This window comes from Corapipo altera, unplaced genomic scaffold (assembly GCF_003945725.1).
Source record: "Corapipo altera isolate COAL_440 unplaced genomic scaffold, ASM394572v1 193, whole genome shotgun sequence".
NCBI classification, from domain to species: Eukaryota; Metazoa; Chordata; class Aves; order Passeriformes; family Pipridae; genus Corapipo; species Corapipo altera.
Window position 1 is genome coordinate 706783 of NW_020884996.1, and position 22908 is coordinate 729690.

The 22908-nt window shown below is 45.2% G+C and overlaps 2 protein-coding genes across 4 annotated transcripts in view; one reads left to right on the top strand and one right to left on the bottom strand.

Annotated features, from left to right (window-relative positions):
• CIB3 (calcium and integrin binding family member 3) overlaps nt 1-414 on the bottom strand; it is a 7166-nt gene extending 6752 nt beyond the window's left edge. Inside the window, exon 1 of one of the 3 annotated variants that reach the window (XM_027666559.1) lies at nt 395-414. Coding sequence is in view for 1 of the 3 variants with exons in the window: in XM_027666553.1 (XP_027522354.1) it covers nt 4-84 (81 nt within the window). In the remaining 2 variants the exon portion in view is untranslated. Of the gene's footprint in view, nt 1-3; nt 198-394 lie in introns of those variants that run through there. The other 2 variants (XM_027666553.1, XM_027666558.1) reach the window with 2 other exon arrangements.
• A 1343-nt stretch (nt 415-1757) lies between these two features.
• On the top strand, nt 1758-10812 carry AP1M1 (adaptor related protein complex 1 subunit mu 1). The gene is made up of 12 exons (XM_027666639.1): nt 1758-1863; nt 2381-2537; nt 2976-3043; nt 3592-3722; nt 3868-4015; nt 4438-4564; nt 5234-5376; nt 6221-6292; nt 6563-6721; nt 7331-7456; nt 7669-7744; nt 8707-10812. The coding sequence occupies exons 1-12, from the start codon at nt 1822-1824 to the stop codon at nt 8727-8729; spliced, it is 1272 nt and encodes a 423-aa protein (XP_027522440.1). The 5' UTR covers nt 1758-1821; the 3' UTR covers nt 8730-10812.
• The last annotated feature ends 12096 nt before the right edge of the window (nt 10813-22908 follow it).

The following is a 22908-nucleotide window of genomic DNA, read 5'->3' on the forward strand; positions in this document are numbered from 1 at the left end:
CACCCCCGGGGCCGGGCGCTGACCGGTCTGTGCCCGCAGGAAGAAGAAGAAGGCGAAGGAAAAGGCCCAGATCCTGGAGCACATCGTGAGCAGCAAGAAGCAGGAGGAGGAGAAGAAGCGCGGGCTGGACAAGCGGACCCCGGCGCAGGTGGCCTACGAGAAGATGCAGGAGAAGCGGGTAAGGCTTTAAAAACCACCCCCATCACCCCTCGGGTGCGGCCGCTGAGGGGCCGCGAGTGCTCCGAGTAACCGGCCCCTCTGTGTCTCCCGCAGCAAATGGAGCGGATCCTGAAAAAAGCCTCGAAAACCCACAAGCAGAGAGTGGAGGTGAGCGAAATCACCCCGAGTCCCTCGGAGCGTGCTTATTATTGTTGGGCTGGAGGAACTATTTCACCTCGTGCAACACAGGCAGGGGGTCTTGTGGTTCGACTTGGTGATGTCAGCACCAAAGGTTAAAACGTTTCCTTTCTCTCTTCCTCCCCCAGGACTTCAATAGGCACTTGGATACTCTGACTGAGCATTACGACATTCCCAAAGTCAGCTGGACTAAGTGACTGGGCTGCTTGTCACGGGCTCTGGAGCAGGAGTTGTGTTTTGTTTGTATCAAGCAAGGGTTGCCATGTAAATGTGTGTGTTCTCCATATTGTCTAATATATCTTCTGAGCGTTTTATGACTTTGTACTGTCTTATTTTATAGCTTTGCTTGTTAAAGCCAAACGTCCAGCAAAGGCTTCTCTTGGCTGAGGAGCTCTGGTTTATGTGGGTGCAGAGGGCTGGTTTTTTATTGTTTAAAATGAGATTAAGGCCAAAATTAATTGCTGCAAGCCAGCTGGAAAATGTTCCTTTATTTGTTCTTTTTTTTTAGAAGTGAAGAGTCTGACAGTCTCGTATTTAAGTTTCTTTTGTAAGTTATGGGAATTATAAAATTCCTTTCTATCAAGTTCTTTCAGAGGTGACATTGCAAAATGTGGAATATGTAAAATTTTCTTAAGGAAGGATGTTCTTTCATGTTTGATCTTTGTATACTTTTAAACCTAATCAACAAGAGGGGAGACTTAATCCAGGGAAGAGAGAGCAGCCAACAAGTTCTCAGTGATGTCCAAGTTTTGATAGTTGGGGTGCTGGATTTGTGGAATACACCGAGCACCCAAGCTTGGCAACTTTGGAATATTTAATCAGTGTCTCTCTTGAGTGTTGCACACGAGGTAACAAATATGATTTTGTGGACAACAGTATTTCTATTCAGACTTCTTTCAGAGGTGAGGGGTCTGCAGCAACTTGTAACTTTGATATAACTTATTAAAGTGCTGGTTTCATCCTTTTTTTTTTTGTGCTGATTTACATATAAAAAACTCAGGGCGAATTTTGTGTGTGAAGTTCTGGAAGGGCCATGCCTGCCTTTACAATTCTCACCCCCTGTGACAGACGACAGGTACCTCGACATTCAAAATCCTGTCGCTCCTCTTCAACTGGAATATTGGAATAATCGGAATATTGTTTTTAACCCGAACTTGGTCCCTCTGGGGAGCTCAGTGTGGGTCCCACCTCAGCCTGGACAGACCCTCGTTCCTCTCCGGGGTCTCTGCCACTGGACCATTCATTCCCAGCGGGAAAAAAAAAAAGGGGAAAACACCCTGGGACTATTTAACACGATGCAGCTGATCACGGTGTCCTTCCGCGGCCGCGGTGCTCCGCGTGTATCTCTGCGCGGAGGCGCGGCCGGTCCCGGGCAGTGACGTCACTTCCGCCGGAACCGCCGGGGGAAGCGGAAGCGGAAGGGAAGGGGAGCGGGCGGGACGCGGCCCGGGCGGGCTCGGGGCGATGTCGGCCAGCGCCGTGTATGTGCTGGACCTCAAGGGGAAGGTGAGGCCGGGCCGCGGGGGCTCTGCGGGGCCGGGAGGGAGCGGTGCCGTGCCCCCGGGACCCTCCGCTCTGAGGGCGCCGCGCGGTGCCCGAAGGGCTGCGGGGGCCGCGCTCCCCTCCCCAGCACCGCCGCGCTGCCACCCCCGGGTGTCCCCGAGGTGCCACCACCCCGGGACAGGGCGCTCGTGGGCCTGTGTCCCCTCGCGATGCTGAGTGAGGCAGCGCGGCCCGCGGTTATTAATCTCTGCCTGAGAGAAGCTCCATGTTTTCCCCTCTTCAAATCGTTGGGGCGCGAGCAGCGATAAGGAATAACCGTGGGAAGCGTTAATGGCGCGACTTCGCAGTGAAATATTGCCGTTTGCGTCCTAATCAGCAAAAGTATTTTGGCGGTGTGATTTGCGTGCAGAGAGACTCGAGGGAAGCCGAGTGATTTTAGAGAGGCCTTGTGTGTTTTTCTGGCGTGGTAACACCCTTATAAAAGAGAAAAAAACCAAGGGTTTGGGTGCTCTCTCCGTAGGTTCTGATCTGTCGGAATTACCGCGGAGATGTGGACATGTCAGAGGTGGAGCATTTTATGCCGATCCTTATGGAAAAGGAGGAGGAGGGGACGCTTTCCCCTATCCTGGCACATGGAGGAGTTCGTTTCATGTGGATTAAACACAACAACCTGTATCGTATCCTTTGAGCTGCTGAAAGGCCAAGGGCTGCTCTTATTTTCTTTATTGACAAAGTGCAAGTTGGAGAATGGCTGAAGTCACATAAGATGAAAAAAAATTTGGTTATCTAATAAAGTTTGTTAAATAAAATAGGTTATATTAAATAAAGTTGATGTATGCTTTACGTAATGTAATGTGCACCAGCAGTATAAGGTGTTTATATTAATTTTACTCTAATAAGCTCTTTACAAAAAGGCATTTCTGTTAATTTTACTCTAATAAATTATTTCCTGGAGGTGTATTTTCCTGTCTCCTTAGATCAGAGGTGCTGTTAAATAATTAACTCTTACTTTTTCTGGCCAACTCTAATTGCCTAAGGGCTTTTTGAAATGCACTTAATAAACCTTTTTTTCTTTTTTTCTTTTGAATGCACTTTTCCTGAACATCCTTTATCAGTTGTTGCAACATCTAAGAAGAATGCATGTGTATCACTGGTGTTTTCATTTTTATATAAAGTAGTTCAGGTGAGTCTGAAATTTTGGAAGTAACCCCTGCTTTCAGTTCAGCCTAAATGTGACCTCAGATAGAAGTGCAAAGAGCTTTCGCATTTTTAAAGAACTCTGACAATAGCATTTTTACTTTATATTTGATTATTTTGTAGAACTATCTCCCTAACCACTTAAAAAGGCACTGATATTTTGTAGCTGAGTAGGCAAAGGATGGGGCAAAGTGCTGTAAGTAGTTGCACAAGACCTGAGCACCCAGAGGAGAATTGTGAACTGGTGCATGAGTAGTGGTGCATCACAGTAGAGCCTGTGTTCGGTTCATCTCTAACCTGGTGTGAAAAATATTTTCTCCAGAATAAATATTTTTCATCACAGAGTTCCTCCTGGGGTTGTTTCTCTCTTGAGTTTTAATTGAGGTGGGTTTCCTGATGCTGTTTGTGGAGTTTGGGGTTTGGTTTGGAGCTTTCTAAAAGGATTATTTCGGGTGCAGGAATACATTCTGTGTGTGCTCTGCTCACTCAGCTCATGTTCTTCTTCTCCCCCTCCCTCCTGTCGTTTTGTTTCAGGTTTTTTCTGAATATTTCAAGGAGCTGGAAGAAGAGAGCATTAGGGATAATTTTGTTATTATTTATGAGTTGTTAGATGAGCTTATGGATTTTGGGTATCCACAAACCACTGATAGTAAAATTTTACAAGAGTAAGTACCATTCTGCATCACAATGACAAAGCCCTCAGAGAGTTTTGAGCATTCTTCTGTGGGCAAACAAATGTTTGGCTTGTTCTAAGTATCAAAAAAGGTTTAATTTTCATTTTGTTTCATGCCAATCCTGTGGCTGGTGAAGGTACATCACTCAGGAAGGTCACAAACTTGAAACTGGAGCCCCGCGCCCGCCTGCCACTGTTACAAACGCTGTTTCATGGAGATCAGAAGGCATAAAATACAGGAAAAACGAGGTGTTCCTGGATGTCATAGAGTCTGTTAACCTTTTGGTGGGTACCTTGAACTTGAACTCTTAGTGAGAATTGTAGTGGGAAGTTTTATAAAGAGCTTTTTGTGTGAAAGTCTGCAATAAAAGGTCAGACTGACTGTGGCTGGTGTGCTGTGCCACACAAAGCAACATCAGTCATTAAAGATTAAGTAGTCTCAGGGACATCCAGTACAAATAATCCTTTAATTGTTTGTATTGATGATTTTTGGATATGTCTTTTCCTTCTCTGTGTCATCGCCTCCCTGATGTAGTTCTGCTGTGCTGGCTTAATTCCTCAGGAGAAACACATCCAAGAGAACCCAGGGTGTGGGGATGGGGTGAGAAACACATCCAGGAAAACCCAGGGTGTGGGGATGGGGTGAGAGTGTTGCTTGATGTCCCAACATGTCACATCAGAGCAGTCTTACCTTCCTCTTTGTTCAGGTCAGTGCCAACGGGAACGTGTTACGGAGCGAGATCGTCGGGTCCATCAAGATGCGGGTGTTCCTGTCGGGAATGCCGGAGCTGCGCCTGGGGCTCAACGACAAAGTCCTCTTTGACAACACAGGCCGTGAGTGTCCTGGTGCTGGTGTGATAATCATGAGAGGTGGGATCTGGAGCCTGAAGCCTGGGGATAGCAAGGAAGTCACAGAATCATTAAGGTTGGAAAAGCCCTCTGAAATTAAGTCCGACCATTAACCAACACCGCCACTAAACAGTGTCCCCAAGTGCTGCATCCACGTGGCTTTTAAATCCCTCCAGGGATGGTGATTCCAACCCCTTTCAATGCCTGACCAACCTTCCAATGAAGAAATTCTTCCTGATGTCCAGCCTGAACCTCCCCTGGCACAATTTGGGGCTGTTTCCTCTCATCTTGTCCCTTGTTCCCTGGTAGCAGAGCCTCAATTCCCCCAGCTCCCCCCTCCTGTCAGGGTGTTGCAGATCCAGAAGGTCCCCCCTGAGCCTCTTTTTCTCCAGGCTGAGCCCCCCCCAGCTCCTTCAGCTGCTCCTGGTGCTCTAACCCCTTCCCCAGCTCCATTCCCTTCTCTGGGCATGCTCCAACCCCTCAGAGTCATTCTTGTCATGAGGGGCCCAGAACTGGACACGGGATTTGAGGTGTCTCAACAGTGCCCAGCACAGGGGGACAATCCCTTCCCTACTCCTAGAAAGTGTTGGCTAGAAGGGAGGACTGCCAGCAGGCAGCCTGTGCAGCACCTTGACCTGTGGTGTTTTCTGCCAGGTGGGAAAAGTAAATCAGTGGAACTGGAAGATGTGAAGTTCCACCAGTGCGTTCGTCTCTCCCGCTTTGAGAACGACAGGACCATCTCCTTCATCCCCCCTGACGGGGAGTTTGAGCTCATGTCCTATCGTCTGAACACCCACGTGAGTCTGGATGTTTGCTTTTTTAACTGAGAGTGTTTTAAATTATAGCCACAATGGCTTTCCTTTAATTTTTTTTAATTTTTTTTTTCAAATCTTGGGCAGTACAAGAGCTTTTAAGTCAACTGTTAATAGTTTGCTCTTTTTGGAGGAAGAAGGAGTTAAGAAGTAACTTGGCAATAAGTCTCTGTGTCTTCAGCTACTGTTCAGTAGTTTTTAAATGCTCTGACTTTTTTATGTTTTCTAAAAACTCTGGTTTTTTCATCTAACTACATAATGAAATGTCAGTGTAACCATTCATTGTTCTCTACAACAGAATTTATCACTTAGTTTTATCAGAGTGTGCCAGTCCCAGTGATGAGGATGCCTTTCCTTTCAGAAAAGGAAAAACTCAATCTACAAAGGGTCTATAATATGCTATAAACTTCGAGTTATTTTTTATTTTAAGGGCAATGCTTTGAATTAGAGTTATTTTTAAGTCTTAGAGGGGTTTTTAGGGCTTTTTAGAGCTTCATACTGGGGACTGAGCTGCTGTAGTTCAGTCCATGGTATGTTAAACTATCAAGTATTTTCCTGTGCAAGTGTTTGTTATTAGGAATTATTGTGAGCCACACATTTTTAAACTTATAATTCTTGTAGCATTTGCTCATTGGTGTGTCAATACTTGCTCATTTGTACAATTATTTGTTTTCAATTAAACCATGACTTTTTGTCATTTTGGACACCACAGGCTCTGTGTTCTGTGGGGGTTCACATGCTGAGTGTAGCTTTATGGGGGAGCAACATTTTAGTGACTGTTTCAGGTGAAACCCAGAGCTGTGAAGGGTTTTTTTTTTTTCCCCATCAGGTAAAACCCCTGATCTGGATCGAGTCTGTGATTGAGAAACATTCCCACAGCCGCATCGAGTACATGATCAAGGTCAGACATCCTTCAATAATATGCCCAATTTCAGTCTTCTTCCATTTATTTTCAAAGCTTGACCAGCAACATGTGCCTTTTTGTACAAGTATTAAGTATTTCTGTGGGGCTTGGATCTGTTTGAACACTTAATTTTAACTTACAGTCTGTGTTGTGGTTCTCAGGATGCAGGTTGGGGTGGAGGGGATCTCTGTGTCTCACAGCTGAACCCACCAGCATCATGGAAATACTTAGAGCCTGCTTTTTTGATTGTATTTTTTCCTTCATTAGGCAAAAAGTCAATTTAAACGTAGATCAACTGCCAACAACGTGGAGATTCACATCCCAGTTCCAAACGACGCCGACTCGCCAAAGTTTAAAACCACTGTTGGAAGTGTCAAATGGGTTCCAGAGAACAGTGAGATTGTCTGGTCCATTAAATCTTTTCCAGTAAGTGTTCTTTTTACTCTTATCACCCAGTAGTGTAGTAATTACTTCCCATCAGTATCTCATTGATGTTCAGACTCTGCCTAAAGCAGATTCTGACAGTATCAGTAGTGGCCTCTTCCTCTTTCTCCATGGATGAAGGGTTGGAATTTGGTGTAATACATGTTGTTTATGTTTGTTTCACTGGGATATTTTTCAGAACCAGATTAGAGAGCAGATTTTTTAGTGATGCCTGTGGATGGTGTAATCTTTGGCCTGGCTTTAGCAGCAGCTGTTTGAGTTTTGTCAGGCTCTGCTTCTTGGGTGGTTCCACAAGCATGAGCTCTGTCCACTGCTGGTGATGTGAGAGTGCAGCTGTGTGTCACCATTTAATCTGAATTCTTGAGTACGAGGCTGGAAGAAAAGGAATTGTGCCTCAGGCTGGCTCTGCAACTTTAAAAACAAAAAGCATTTTTAAAATAAAAACACATGTCACTCTGAAGCCCTGGAGAAGAGCTGGAATGGATAGTGGAGTTCAGCAGTTTGACATTAATAAAACCACTTGTATCATTGCAAGTTCTTTTTCAATTTATTTTGTTTCAAGAAAAAAAAAAATCTTTCCCTTTTGGGCAGGGTGGAAAAGAATACCTGATGAGAGCTCACTTTGGACTTCCAAGTGTTGAAGCTGAAGACAAGGAAGGAAAACCTCCCATTAGTGTCAAGTTTGAGATTCCCTATTTCACCACTTCAGGAATCCAGGTTAGTAGTTGAAAATGGAAATACTGATAAATTCACGTGCTGGGTTCTAACACACAAGCTGTTTGTCATCTTCTGGATGTGACTCCTCTTCAAGTTTTATCCATAAAACACATTTTTGACTGAAAAAGGGTGGTTGGTTTGTTCCTCTTTTTGCTAAATGCTGTTTTGAACCAACATGGGGGAGTTTGTATCTTACAGATCTTTCTTTCCAGGTTCGTTACTTAAAGATAATTGAGAAAAGTGGCTACCAGGCCCTGCCATGGGTCAGGTACATCACCCAGAATGGAGGTAAGAGAAGGGAGTATTTTATTTCTCCAGAATACACCTACAAACTGAAACTCATATTCTTGGGTATGAAACTACCTGAAGTAGATGAAGATATGCTGCTTTTTCTAGACCCCTTTTTTGGTGTCTTAATGAAAGACTGAAAGACCCAATAGGATATAAAACAGTAATGCTGTTCAAATATTTTCTAATTAGGCTGGAATTTGGTGAGGTAAATTTGAAAACACACACATTCACAATATGCTCACACACAGATTCTGCCAGCTTTCAAATGTATCAGACATTGACTAATAAAATATATTAGATTTTTAGCAAGTAAAAGTGGTGGGGTTTGGTTTGATTCTTTTATTGGTTGCTAATTTTTTTTGTTGTTGTTTTGGTTTGTGGTTTTTTGGTGGGGTTTTGTGGGTTGGGGTTTTTTTTGTTTGTTTGTTTTGTTGTTTTTCTAGTTTTGGGGTTTTTTTTGGCATTTAAGCATGACTGCCCACAATTACCATTAACCCTTTAGAGTTCATTCTCATGGCCATTCTAAACAAAGATCTGGGTTTATTTTATAGAGTAATTGAATCCCAGAATGGGTTGGGTTGGAAGGGAACTTAAAGCCCATCCAGTCCCACTCCCTGGGTGGCTACCTCCCACTAGCCCAGGGTGCTCCAACCTGACCTTGGACAATTCCAGGGATCCAGGGGCAGCCACAGCTTCTCTGGGCAACCTGTGCCAGGGCCTCCCCACCCTCCCAGGTTGGAATTCCTTCCCTTAGATCTAATCCAAACCTACCCCTCTTCACCTTAAGGCCATTCCCCCTCTCAGTGCTTTATTGATATTTATATTTTCTTGTATTAAGAAATATTAATATATATTAATATACCAACGCATTTTATCCCAATTTGCTGCTCTGCTTTCCTGCTTTTAATGAGACAAATGACTAAAAGTGAGGTTTTGTTGGGTTTTTTTTCCCTTTACAGACTACCAGCTCCGAACACAGTAAAACACCTCACAGGCACCACAGACAACAAAACTTCAGGCCTAGAATTCCTTTGCAGAAGCTTCTGTGGTCCTGAGGGCTGTGAATGTTGTTGCCAAGGGTCTCGTTTCTGCAATCTTGGATTGGCAGGAGAAAAGATTGGAAATTTATTGTTTTCAATAATGTGTTTGAGCTTTTGAACCATTAGTATTGATTGTGTGAGTATTTATTTCGTTCTTAGGACATGCTGATCTTGCTGCTAAATGCTAATTAACTTTAGGAGTAGCAGTTACCTTGAGGAGCCAGGAATCCAGAAAGAACTTTGAGAATGTCTTGTCGATGCCTTGTCCATTACAGTCACAGAGTATTTGTATTTTAGGATCTCTAAAGACATTGGCAGAGTTGTGCTACAAATTAGGGAGGTGATTGTGCAATTAAATGACTGCTGAACACTTAGTTGTATTTAGCCCAAGGTATTTATTTTTTTCTGGGCATTTGGGTGCCTTAACTCATTCAAAGCTCTGTTAATTTATAAAAAAAAAAAATTACAGAATATGAGTTGAAATTATCTGAAGTCAAAAAATGCTATTTGCTGGTTTTGCATGGTTTCAAAGGAATTAGTCTGAGGGAACAGCTTCAAGTGAAGGGTTCGGAAACAAAAATAGGGGTTTGTGAAAGTCTGAGTTCACTGAGAACAGGAGGAGATGTCTGTGGGAAGGTCTCTGTGGAAGCAGGGGGATTGCTGGCTCCAGTCAGGGAAATGCAGATGGAAAAGTTCCCACCCTGGGACACCCCCAGGGCCTGGAAACCCTCTGCCAACTGACCAGTATTTGCTCTTTTTATTTCTGTTCATTAACACAAGTTCCAAACTGTAATGTGTAGGCATAAAACCTGGGACTAACTGTTAAAAGACCAAAACAATTTTAGAGGTGATGAACTTTGGAGGGAAGATTGGGAGTTTATTATTATTTTTCCAGATAATAGTAATATACTCCAACCTCTTCCTGCAAATTGTTGTTTATGAAGAGGCTAATAAAAACACAGTTGCCATCTTTCTTCCAGCTTGCCTTTGTGTCATTTTAGGGCAAATACTTCCCCTTTTTGCTATAGTTTGCTAGAATTGTTAAACTTTATTTGCCCTAAGGGGAAATGCTTTTTTTCCTCAGTCTTTTCTGTTTGTAAACAGCTGTTACTGTAACTTCCCAGCAGAATGAATAACAGTTCACAATGTTATTCTTACAGGTATTATTATTTTTTTTTACATGCCAGTTCATTTATTTTTTCAGAGAAGCTACAATTGGCATGGCTGTACATAGTTATGTGGGTTTATTTTTTTTTCCAGGAGAATTGTGACGGTTATCAGTATTTTCTTTACACAGTTTTTAGGATGTTCTGGTTTGAATTTAATGCTCCTGACAGATGCTAAACTTAAACCATCAAAAGCTAAATGTCTGTGTCTGCAGATGTGATGTGATAACACTCAGTGCAAAGTTCTCCACTGAGGGGGAGAGTCCAGGAGTGTCCACAAAGAGTGAGAAAGTATTTCAGTCACTGTCCTCACTGAACCCTTGTAGGCTGTAAATAGATATATCTGTGCATACAATTAGCAAAAATGAGCTGAATTCCCCTGAGCTGCAGCTGCTGGGACATCACAGAACATCTGCCTCAGGAAATCTGATATCTGATGGTGCCTGACAACAACCAGACAGCTGATTTTAGGGTGTGGGCAGGTGTATTCTGGAGTAAGGTTGCTGTATTCGTCACCCAACAAGCTTGATGTTGAAACCAAATCATCTTCAAGCTTTTGGTTCCACTACTCATTTTCAGTTGAACAGTTAAGCTTATGGCTGAACTTTAAACATTTTTGTATTAAAACTGTAACTGGTTGACAAATCACTTTCTGCTGTCTTTATCCTTCAAAGTGTTTGCTTTAATTATGCCTGTAAAATGTGACTCTTCAGAGCTTTGTTTTCCTCTTGAAGGTTGGATCTCGTGGACCAGAACCATGTTTGCTCATATTTTGTTGCAATTTGACTCTGTTTTGATGGTGGGGCATCAGCTGTACTTGTCCAGAAAGTAATAAAGGGCAGAAAGGCCTCTTTGAATCGCTTGGTTTGCTCTTTTTTTTCTGTTTGATCTACACTAGTGCAGCCTCTAATCTTAAGAGTACCCCCAATTATTCTAATGTGGGACCTGGATGAGTAGAACAGGACTTTATAAAAGCTGGAAGTATTGATATTCCTGATTTGTTCACCAAATACTGACAAAATCTTTGCTTTTCTGTTGTTCTCTGCAAAGTTCACCCAGGTACCACAAAATTGGTGATCAGAAAGCAAAATAACCCCCCTCATCATTGTCAAAGTGTGGGTCCCTGTGTCCCCAGAAAGGCAGAAACAAGGAGATGGGCTGTGACTCCTGCACTTGCTCTCATTCAGGGAGCAGGGCCAGGTTTGGATTAGATGTTGGGAAGGAATTCCTCCCTGGGAGGGTGGGGAGACCCTGGCACAGGTTGCCCAGAGAAGCTGTGGCTGCCCCTGGATCTCTGGAAGTGTCCAAGGCCAGGTTGGAGCAACCTGGGACAGTGGGAGGTGTCCCTGCCCATGGCAGGGGTGGAACTGGATGGGCTTTAAGATCCTTCCAACCCAAACCATTCTATGATTCTAGGAGTAACTTTTTTCCCCCCAAAGTTCTGTCCTTGCAGCAACTGCTGAATCTTTTTCTCAGTGGCCTGACGTGGAAAAATGTAAATGTGCTGGTTTGCCACCGTGTTACAGGTGAGTACCAATATAGAAGACTTTTAAAGACAACTTGCATAATTCAGAGTATGTTTCCAGTTTGCTCTGGTTACCCAGAGTGCTGGCTCAGCATCTTTGAGAGCAGAAAGCATTCCTCTCTCCCTCCCTGGGGGCAGACCTGTCATCTCATTACGCAGGATTTAATTACTCATTGATTAGATAATTGTCCCTCCAGGTGCGTCAGCGCCGCTCCCCGGTGGAGTAGCTGGAGTAGCTTTACTTCCCGTAGTAGTGCGGGTGTGTAGCTGCTCCCTGGGCTTGCTTAGAATGAGAGGTGGCCCCAAAGCACCGCCGTGGTGCCCCTGCCCTGGCTGCCAGTAGATGGCATTCCCAGCACGCTGCTTCCCAGCGAGGAGCGGGACGAGCCTCACGAACGGTATGTACCCAACGCGCCTCGATTTGGAAGGCACAGCTATTTTAGTCACCCCTGAGTGCATTAAAAACCTCCCAAAACCTGTAATTAATAATTTATTTTTTTTTTAGCTTTATGCGGTGTGATTTTTTGGAGTTGAGTAACTTTTCTCTATTTTGCCAGTTTTTAACACTCTTATTTCTTTTTCTCTCCTGTGGCTGATATTGGTCATCCTGTGGAGTGGAGCACCGAGGGAAGGGTTGAGCCACTGCAGCACCACAGGAGCAGCTTCTCGGGCTTGGGTATCAGAGTTGCACATCACTGGGTCACAAATTAAGGCTCAGCTGGTGGTCTGAAAGCTCCTGTGTGATATAATATAAAAGAAAGAGGAACTTTTCCCCACACACACTTAATTCCCTCCAGAGAAAACTGGTTTTGTCTCAATAGAACCTGCCTCCCAATCACATTAAATGGGTGCATTACAAAATCTCTGGTCCAGCTGGGAGAGCCTCTCATTGGGTGTTTTTTAGCATCTTCCTCCTCTTCCTTCTTGCCATCCTTGTACACCTGAACACTGTTTGCAGTGCTTACATGTGCCTCCCAACTCTAATCTGAGCTGGTTTTGTCCACAAAACATTCTTACACATAAAGAGAGCTCCACAACCCTTCATCCGGAGCGGGTTTGCCTCAGGTTGGGAGATTGCACCTGTTTATTTCTGACCTTATTCTGTGAAAATAAAAAGGGCTAAACCTTGGCACCTCTGGCCTTATCTTGTGCCAAATGCAGTGTGTTGCAATGCCTTCAATGCTCTTTTTTTTTTTTTTTCTCCTCTGTGGTTGACACCCGCTGCTGTTTGTAATTTCAGCAGCCATGGCAGGGGGAGGGTCGATGGCCTTGCAGAAAACGGTGCGAGAGAGCAAAGTTAAGGTGAATAATCTTAATTACCGCGGTAATTAATTATGCAACGATGTTACTTGTGCTGCGGGGGAGAAGTCGAAACGGAAACGATCCATCGTCAACCTTATTTTCCCTGGAATTTCGTGCAATTCAAAGAGTTCTCTGAGTAATGCCTTCCCTACTCACAGTTAAAACTGGTTTCTCCTGTAGCTGCAGCGTTGCCTTGACTCAGCGTTTGTGAAAGCACAGTTGCTCACAGCTCACTGCAGGCACAGGCAGGAGGTTCCCTTTCGTAGCTGTTGCACTTTGTCCTTAGTGAATTAGTGAGAGACTTTGGGATCCCCGGCACAGCAAGGACATGGACCTGTTGGAGCAAATCCAGAGGGGCCACGAACGTGATCAGAGGGATGGAGCACGTCTGCTGTGAGGAAAGGCTGAGAGAATTGTTCCAGGTTGTTCAGCCTAGAGAAGCTTTGGGGTGACCTAATTGTGGCCTTTCAGAGCCTGAAGAGAGCCCACAAGAAAGATGGATAGAGACTATTTACAAGGGCTTGGAGCAACAGGACAAGGGGGGTTGGCTTCAAGCTGGCAGAGAGTAGGGTTAGATTGGATATTACGTAGAAATTCCTCCCTCTGAGGGTGGGAAGGCCCTGGCACAGGTTGCCCAGAGAAGCTGTGGCTGCCCCATCCCAGGAGGTGTCCAAGGCCAAGTTGGAGCAGCCTGGGATAGTGGAAGGTGTCCCTGCCCATGGCAGTGCAGGGGCTGTGTGTGGATCATGGTGTGGGCTCTTTGCAGTGTGAGCACTGCTCTGGGCAGCAGCAGGTCTGGCCCTGCTCCTTCACACCAGGTCCTAAAGAGAAAATTGTAAATTTTTTTTAATTTTTTTTTTTTAAGAGAGGAGTTGTAGCTAAACTTGGATCTGCATTTGTTCCCCTGAAAATTAAGGATTCTTGTTTTATTAGGATACCTTCTGGGCTGAGTTCCCAGAAACGTGGTGCAAAGAACCATCTGAAACTGAGACCACCCCTAGCCCTGCAAAATCCAGGGCATCACACAGGAGGATTAAAGCCACTTTTCCCACTTCAGCTGTTCTGCTGCTCTGTGGTTGTTGACAGACTCACTGAACCAGACGATCTGAAAAAGTTTGAGCTTAATGTCAGAAATTATGCCCAGTTTAACCTTATAACCTCTCCTTCCTCTTCTCCTTCCCCCTCAATGCTGCATCTCTTTATGCCCATCTTATCTGGTTGCCTGCCCTGGCAGCTGGAGGAACATTGTAGGTGGAATTACTCTGGGTTCTTCTCAAAAACAAATTATGGGCTAGAACCTGGAGACTCCAAGTTCCTTTGCAGGCTGATGGTCAAATAAATAAGCAGAAACAGGCCTGAACCAAATGATCAGCAACGTGAAGAACAAGACGCTCCCAAAGTCAGCGTGCTGGGCTGCAGCCCGGCCTGGAGAAAGTTTTGTAGGCTTAGTTCAAATCTTGGCTGTGGATTTGTACCTTGGATCAAAGTTTTGTTGCAGGCCCTTCTCCAATATAAAGCAAAGAAACGTAAAACAACAAATATCCAGCGAAATCCAAACACAATCTGCTCTATGTTATGCTACAAAAATGAATGAACTCTGCCTCCCACCCTCTCCCACTGTGACTTGCTGTGAATAAGCACCACTCAAAGGAAACCAGTGCAAGGAGTTCTGCCTCTTTTCAGCAGGAATAACAATGGAGCAAGGAAAAAAACGCTGACTAGTTTTATCTCTGCTCTTCCAGTTGGGCAGGTGTAGGTGAAGAGTGATGGGGTGTTTAAAGCAGCATTGAAAGGACTCACCCTTAGCACAGAACTGGAGCTCAAATATTGAATTATTAGGCTTTAAAAAATGTTCTTCTGGTGAATTAGGAAAAGCTCTTCATAAGGAATGTTCTATACCCCATTTGGGAATTTTTTAGGCCGTCTGAGGCAGATCCAAAACCCACAGATTTTGAAGGATAGAAGGATGTTTAGGGAAATCAGGCACACTGGCCATATCCAGCAGTGTTATTTATGAGTCTTCAAGCCACTGGGTTACAGGTCACTGAGGTACCTGTTGGATCACAGGGCAAGCTCTGCAGAATGATTCTTACCAAGAAACTTGGATAGGAGTTGTAGCTAAACTCAGGTCTGCATTTGTTCTCCTGAAAATGCAGGATTCTTGTTTTATTAGATTCTTGTGTTATTGAATTTTATTAAATATTATTTATTCCTTATCAACAGACTCTGGATTGCACTGGTGGGAACCAGGTGTTGAGCCCGTGCTCCAAATCAGAAAGAGGACAAATTTCACTCTGTTTTTTTGCACTTGAAGCCTTAGTTAAAGAACTCCTAGAAGCTGCTGGTTCCTCCCCAGGTTCTGGGGAGGGAGAAATCTGCTCCTGACCCAGCAGGGAATGAGAGATTCAAGAATCCCACAAAGTCCAGGAGTGAACAGAGTGCTGGATTTCCTGTCACATCAGGATTTAGGGGGTTTTGCCGTGAGGGCTTTGTGGGCTGGCAAATATCCATTGGGTGGTGGGTGTAGGAGATCTCAACAGTGTGTTAGGAACAGACAGTTATTAAGAGGTAACATAATACCCAAATTCAGCTGTGGTTTCATATTTTCAAGAAGTCCTTCTTTAAAGCTCCTGGAGTGCTGCGTTCCAGGCTGTACCTGTGGCTGTCTGGCCAAGCAAGGGGACAAAGCTGCACAGACAGGAAGCTTTTGAAGAGATTTCAGTATAAAAGTTGGGGGGAAAAAGCTTGGGGGGAAAGGATATGAAAGAGGCCTGTTTAGAAACGCCAGCATTATAAACAAATTGGCTTTTTCATCTTCAAACATAAAAAAAGCGGCTTTTTTATGAAAAGGAGTATGTTTAAAACGGACAAAAGAAAATGTTACGGGGTAAAATTCCACCTTTGTGCTGTATTTGTTTGGAAAAGGATTTATCAGTCAAGCACTGCCCCACACCAGAGGTAGGAACCCGTTGCTCCTCGAGCTGAGGTCTCATCTACGTCCCAGCCACCTCTAATTACTCCCCAGCCCACAGTGAGCACATGGCTGCAGGACCAGTGTTTGTTTTCTTTCTTGCTTATTTATTCAAACAAAAGCACAAGGCAGAGAGGCTTCTACGTGTTGTGAACTCTACGATTGTTCAAGTTTCCAACAGGTCACAAGGGTCCCAGATAACATTAGCAAGCAAGTGCTATGTTGTCCTTTCGTGTTATCAACAGGAAACATCTTTACCAGCACAGGAACTACAGCTTTGTAATTGGCCTGGTGCAAGAACATGACAGTATTTTCTCATCCTATCAGGACTCGGATATTTTGGGAGCTGGTATATAAAGCCCGAGGCACACAGTGTCTCTTGGACATTAGGAACAGGTTCATGGCAGAAATCAGTGTGCTTTGCTATTTTAGTAGTTGCTATAGTTGCAGCATGAATGGTTTTTCTTGCCCTGCGCGGTTCAGGGTGGTATTTCATTACAGCTCACATGTATATTTTTATTATTTGAGTGCAGATGGACATATTTAAGGGAATTAACATGGTGATATAAGCCTTGTAAAGAAGCCTTTAGCAAATAAACAACAAATCCATAAATCATATCAGTGCAGGCCGTGTTTAGCTTTCATTAAATGCTCACAGACTTCTACGGTGCAGGATTGAGCTCTATCCAAGCAAATTTCAGATTCACCCAATGATAAAATGTTATATTTGGGCTCTGAAATGAGCAGCTGAATGATCTATGTGTTGAACAGAACAGCCCTTCTGCCTCACACAGTTAATGGCAAAAAAGTGCTGTAACATCTATAACTTGCGTTGAATCAGAGCAAATAATGTTTAAATGGAGCTGTAAAGAGCTGGACTGGAAGGGGGCCAATCTTGCAATTAATATTCTGTGCAGGATTACACCACTGGCTGATTATAGCAAACCTCCCTCGGCCCATTTGATAAAGCTGGAGTGGCTTTTTCCACAGCTGCCTTTACTGTTTTCATCCCAAGTAACTGTAACTACCAGAAGGAAAAGCTACAACACAACCCCAACATGATGGTGGCCCCAAATCTGTCCCAAAAAGTGCAAAATTAGAAATTCTGATAACTTGGGGGTCGTTTTGATCCTTCAGAATAATCATTGCTACACAACCCTTACTGCACTATTCGGTGTTGCTTTTGTAGAGCTCACACAGCCAGATTTTTTAACTTCCACTCTTATTACAATTTTTCTTAAATATCCCTCGGCAGCAGAAATCAAAATTATTTCTGTATAGCTAACTTTTTGGTAAATATGGGCAAAGGGATCATTTTGTTACTGATAAAACTGACTTCTACAATGAGGAAAGCCAGGATTTTGTTTTCAGTTTTATTCCATAACACACACACTAAAAAAAGAAAAGAAAAAAAAAAAAAAAAGAAACCAAACTAGCAGTTTGCAGGCTCATTTCAGCACTTGGTTGGTCACAGAAGCTTCATCTGGCACGAGGCAGGTCCCTCACCAGTGTCTGTCCCAAAACATCCTGACATCTCCAAGCAAAGCCAGAGCCAGGAGCTGCAGCACTTGGATGGTTCAGGATTGCTGGGCAAAATTTTGTCCCCAAACTTGTCTCCCGTGTATTATGTCAAATGCCCAAAATATCAGGGGCTGATGATGACAGGAGTTATTTTGGATGGGGTGACACAGTAAGACTTTTTTCCTCCCTCTTGCTCACTCTTGCAACACACTGGTGGAAGGTGGCAGGAAGGAGGGAATATTTTGGTTTTCCTGACTGGAGCATTGGAGTGACCAAGATCTCTAAGGCAGCAGCATCAGAGCAGTTTTGTTTTTTCCAAGCAGTATTTTGTGACAGTAGAGCCTGAGGGGGGTTAGATTAATGAAGTGAATTATTCTTTTTTTTTGCAGCAAAAGCAAGATCACTTTTTTTATTGGGGTAAGAACGTGAATTCAGCAGAGAAAAGAACCCGCAGCTGTGATGCCTGGAAGTTACAGCAAAGTCAAACCAGAAAAGAAGAGTTGGCTCCCAGCAGGGCGTGTGTTTGCTGATAGAACTGAGACAGGGGGGAGCTCAGAGCCCTTGGGTGAAGATGGGGGGGACCTCTACCAAAAAATGCACCTTCTCCAGAAGCTGCAGCGGGCACAGCGTGGGCTCTGTGAAGGAGCAGGGCAGCCCCTCAACCTCCAGAACATCAGAGAAATCCTTCCTAGAGGTTTTCTCCCCTGTGAGCTCATCAAAGCTCCTGCCCTCGCAACAAGCCACACACCTCCACACCGAGCTCAGATTTCCTGCAGGTGCCATGGGATGTCCCCGGGGCCCCCGCGCTGAGTCAGGGCGGGCTGGGGCCGGGGCAGGATCAGCTCTGCTCTCGGGGAACCTCTCACCCACGTTTCCTGCTCGAATCCCGGCTGAGAGCGGCCGCCCCGTGAGGGCACGGGGGGAGCTGTTGGTGTGGGAAGGTACAACAGCACCCAGTGTGTCCCATCCTGGTGCAGAAAATGTCCTGTCCTGCCCTCCCTCCACACCCACAGCCCATTGCTGGGAGTGCTGCCTCGTTTTTTGGGCTGAACACCAGGTGTTTTCCCCTTTCCCCTCCAGGCCCTTCATTCCTGTGTCCTTTGCCATGTGGGTTAGAAGCTGCTGGCTCCGTGCTTGCGTGGGGGATTCTGGCCTCACATATCCTGGCTCCTGACCATCTCCTCTCCCCCTACCCACAGAGTGAGAGAGAATGTAAATGTCACGGTTGCTTTTCCCTGCATCCATCATGCATTTCTGAAAGGAGGCTCTCCCCTTGCCTTTTTGTGGTCCAGCATTTAATCCTGCCCCCTGCCAGGCCCCATCAGACACGGTCTTTGGTTTGTAGCCATTAAACAGCTCCAGCAGCAGAGGGAAGGTTTGAACACCACGCTGTGGATTCGGGGCCATCTCAGGGCACGGGAGGAATGAGCAGGTGTCAGTCACAATGAACCACCTCTGAGATCTTACTGCTGGTGGTGCCCAACGCTGCAGAAGGTTATTTGGGACAGGCTCTGCACTGAGCCTGTGCCCTGCAAGGCTGAGCTTAAAGGACTTGGGTAAACCTGATGGAGCTTGGGGAACGGGGCACAGCTGAGCTCATGCTGTTAAACTGGAGTTGAACTGGTGGTGCCAGTGCGGTGTCAGGGCTGGCGATGGAGGAAGAGCCAGAGCGGCTGCACTGCACCCATGAGGAGGGTGAGGCATCCTCGGGGTTAGCACAGCAAACCCTCTGCAGGGCCTTGAGAGCCTGCAAAGCACATCGTGTGTAGCACCCTCAGGGTGAGGAGGTGTCTGGGGCTGCGAGTCTTCGCCTCTCTGGGTTTTTTTTGGGTGGCTCTACCATCGCTTTCGTCTTGGTGTGCAGAAGGGGAAGGACAGTTGTAGCTCATTCCCACGGGCCTGCAAGAGCAGCAGTGAAATAAATTGGGAAAGCTCCTTAGAGAAAGGCAGGGAACTACTGGTACCAGCGTGGCTGAAAGCGAAAGGGCTGAAGGACCCTTTGGCCCACATAGGGAGGGAACTGTCTTCTTGTTTTTCTGATACTCTTGAAAAGAAAGAAACAGCTGCTTTTCATTTTCTGTGTTAACCAGCACCCTCAGCTCTGGGGCTGCTGTGACAGCCCCACAACAGTGGATAAAGCTGCACAAGAGCCCCTGTCTCTGGGGTTATTGGGGGTATTGCTAAACAAGAAGTAGGGAGAGGGGCTGGGGCCCACAGTGGTGGGATAATGGCCTGAATTTTAGTTTTAATTTCAAAAAAAACCTCACAAATTCAGCTTGTTTTAAAGCTGATTGCCTTTTTAACCATTGTTAGAATGAAAGCAATTGGGCACCTCTTAATTCCCATCCCACACTGGGGCACTGAACCCCTTTGCACTAACAAAGAGCCAACGCCGAGCACCGTGCAGAGGGTAAATTAACTTTTTCTACTATTCTGTCAAAAAAATACACTCTTACAGTCTTCTGTAAAAATACCTTTGGGCAAAACAGATTATTTTGCCTTGGGACAGCATCATTCACGAAACACTATGCCACAAGTTTGGTCTGAAGGAAACCACACACGATCTGACTCTTTTTATCTCGTATCGGCGGCGAAGAGCTCGGTGTGGTTACAGTTCTCTTCATTTCTCAGAAGAGAGGATCATATTTAATCATTGTGTCAGTTGGCACAAACACCATGTTTGTAGTGAAACGCTAAAAAACAGCACATTTATCTTTCCCTTGATCAAGATTTGTACGATAGCAGCTCTTAACGTTAAAACTCATCAGTAATGAAACATTTGAAGAGCTCAGCTACCCAGCTTGTTTACTGGAGCTTATTTTAAAGAATGGTCTGCCTAATATAACAAATACAGCACCAGTAATCTCCACCCAAGGGCATTCATTCCTTGGCAGGCTTCACTTTGGCTCTGAGATATTATTCCTGGACTTTTCTGGGGGGATGACAACAACTAACTTGCTTCACTGAGCAGCACATTTCAAAATCCACAGTGCCTGTAGGGGTTGCCTCATAGCATGTCCTTACCAGCTGCACCAGAGCAGGAGCCAAGATTAATTTGGAGGGAGAGAGAGAGAATTGGAAGCTCGGGGAGAGGACTGTGATTCCCCATCTGATCCCCACGAGAGGGGCCAGGGAATTCACCCGCGTTTCCTGCGGTGAATCCGTCACCTCTGCTGGGAGCCCTGCAGATCTCTGATGTTACATCACCCCCTGGTCCCAGGATGGACCTGCCCTGATTCGTGGTGTTTTATTGGCACCAGCTCATGCTGTGGTATCGAGAAGCCCCAAGCACAGGGAAACCTCCCCTGCACCACAGAGAGAACAAGCGCCAAAGAGAAAATCAGTCCTCGCCTAAAAAACTCTCTTATTGCTCACATTTAAATCTAGATGGGCTTGAATCTCTTCTGTAGGGCCAGTGTCTGTCCCCTGCCCACCTCCCACAGCAGTGACAGCAAAAGCTGAGAGCTCAAGGAGACACTGGTAAGATGCAATGAGTTTTGCTCAGGCTGCAGTTTCAAAGACAGTAGGTTTGAAGAATTGCTTTTCTGCTGAAAAGGCTCTTTGAGCTCTAAGAAAACCAACAGGAGGAAGAGACAACAGCAGGGTCTCACTGCCTGGCACCCAGGCAGGGACAGGGCTGTCCTGTCCTTCTCCAGGAGTATCTCCACTGGCCACAGAGGCACCTTCCAAATCAGCTCCAAAGGGAAGAGGGAGCCTTGCTGCCAGTCCCTCTGATTCACACCGAGTCAGCTCAAACCCTGCCTCAGGTGCTGCTCAGCAGCCTGGGGTTGTGGGACCATTGCTTTCATAGAGAGTTGAGTTTCGGTGGTTTCTAACGACTTGTTCAGTTGATATGAAATTGTGAAGGAGTTGAGAACTCAGCTGTGCCCTTGGCCAAATGAATGAACAACCAGCACCAGGCAGTGCTGAGCCTGCACCGTGTCCCTGAAGTGACTTGTTACACCCTAAATCTGCCCCCGTTTCCCTCCTGCCACCAAAACCCCGGTGCCGCCCCAGCAGCTCCTGGAAGGTGTGCACTCGTGTTCTGCAGGATCATCCCTCTGCAGAAGCTGCTGGGGTGAAAAACTGAGCTGCTCCTCTGCTGCCACAAGCCCCTTTAACTGGGAAGTGCTGCCACAGGGCCAGAGGCAGCAACGGGGTGGGAAAGGCACAGCATTGGCATCAAATCCCACCCCAACCCTCCCCAGAGCACAGCTGGGCCAAGGGCACCATCAGAGGGGTGACTGAAAAGCTCAGTCAGACACAAACACCCAGATGAGCTCATGATGGGGCAGTTTATGAGATTTATAGTGGAGGGGCAACTCCGTGAGCCTTGTGATTTTTTTCTCCCACCTTTTTAAGGCTGGAGCCCTGGAAAGGCTTTTGTGGGGATGTTCAACTGGGATGTGCTTGTTTTGTGCCATTTGATGCTGAGCTAGTGACCATTTCTGGTTTATTTATACACAGGTGACAGGTATTTATTATGCAACAAGAGGGGTCGTGGGGGTTTTTCTCCCCTAAAAAAAAAATGGAAACATTTAATTTCAAAAACCTGCATTATGTCTAAATAACTTTTTTTTTTTGCACAGATGTCTCTGGCTCTTCTCCTCCTGTAGCCTCTCCAGTGCACCTCTCAGATAAAACCCTTTGGTTTTATATATGTGTGTGTGTGCACATAAATACAGCTTATATAGAGATGGTTTATATGTTACATGTATATGAAAAAATATACAATTTAATTAGAATGCAATGACTTCACTGTGCTCGCTCCAAAAAAACAATAAAAGGTGAGTTATGATGTTATTAAATCTCTATCAGGCATGAAACTGGACCTTTGCTAGTATGAATGAGTTCATCACCTCATACTTACTGTCCATTTTATAGAAAAACAGAAAGTCCTGAGTGAAAAAAAAAAAAAACAGTCCCAAGCTGAGTCCAGCACAGGCAGATTTTCACTCATTGTCCACCAGGAGGGAAACAACTTTCATTGACTTGGCAGCACCGAGGGAGCAGGTGTGGGGAGAGGGGCTGGGCTGGAGCTGAGTTTTGTGGCTTAATTTTCGGGGAAATGGGACCAGAGATGTGCACATACCCCATTGCACTCCCTGGATGGCATTGAATTGTCACCTGGAAGCTTTTCTCTCTCTGGAGGCTTTCCCCTCTCCTTTCTGTGCGTCCCAGAAGGGAACTGAGAGTCCTGGTAGAGTGAACAGAGAGATAATGCTCATATGGTTGATTTACTACACTGTTACTACATTGATTGAACCCAGATACAAGTCCTAAAGACAAAGCTGTACATCCTCAGGCATTAAAAATGCTTTATTTCAGTTGTCATCCTGTATTGAACTATTCTGAGTGTCTCAGGAAGGCTTAAGCTTCTTTGGATGTGGCCATTTGGGCTGGATTGGCAAAGGAGCATCTACAAAGATATATCTACCCCACAAAAAAAAAAAAAAATCATTGCTATAGCCCCTAGTCTAGGAATGCAGGAAAAGGGCAGTTTGAGCAAATGTTGGTCAAAAGGAAAAAAGAAAAAGAAAAAAAGAAAAAGAAAGAAGAAAAAGAAAAAAAGAAAAATGAAAAAGAAAAAAAAAAGAAAAAAAAAAGAAACTCTTGGGGAGAGAAGGGGTCAAACA

What these genes read in the sequence shown, in the direction of transcription:
- AP1M1 (XM_027666639.1), top strand. Translation starts at nt 1,822, where the DNA reads ATGTCGGCCAGCGCCGTGTATGTGCTGGACCTCAAGGGGAAG. An exon ending in GATAGTAAAATTTTACAAGA is followed by an intron (nt 3,723 to 3,867) that starts GTAAGTACCATT and finishes TGGCTGGTGAAG; the next exon opens with GTACATCACTCAGGAAGGTC. An exon ending in GTACATCACCCAGAATGGAG is followed by an intron (nt 7,745 to 8,706) that starts GTAAGAGAAGGG and finishes TTCCCTTTACAG; the next exon opens with ACTACCAGCTCCGAACACAG.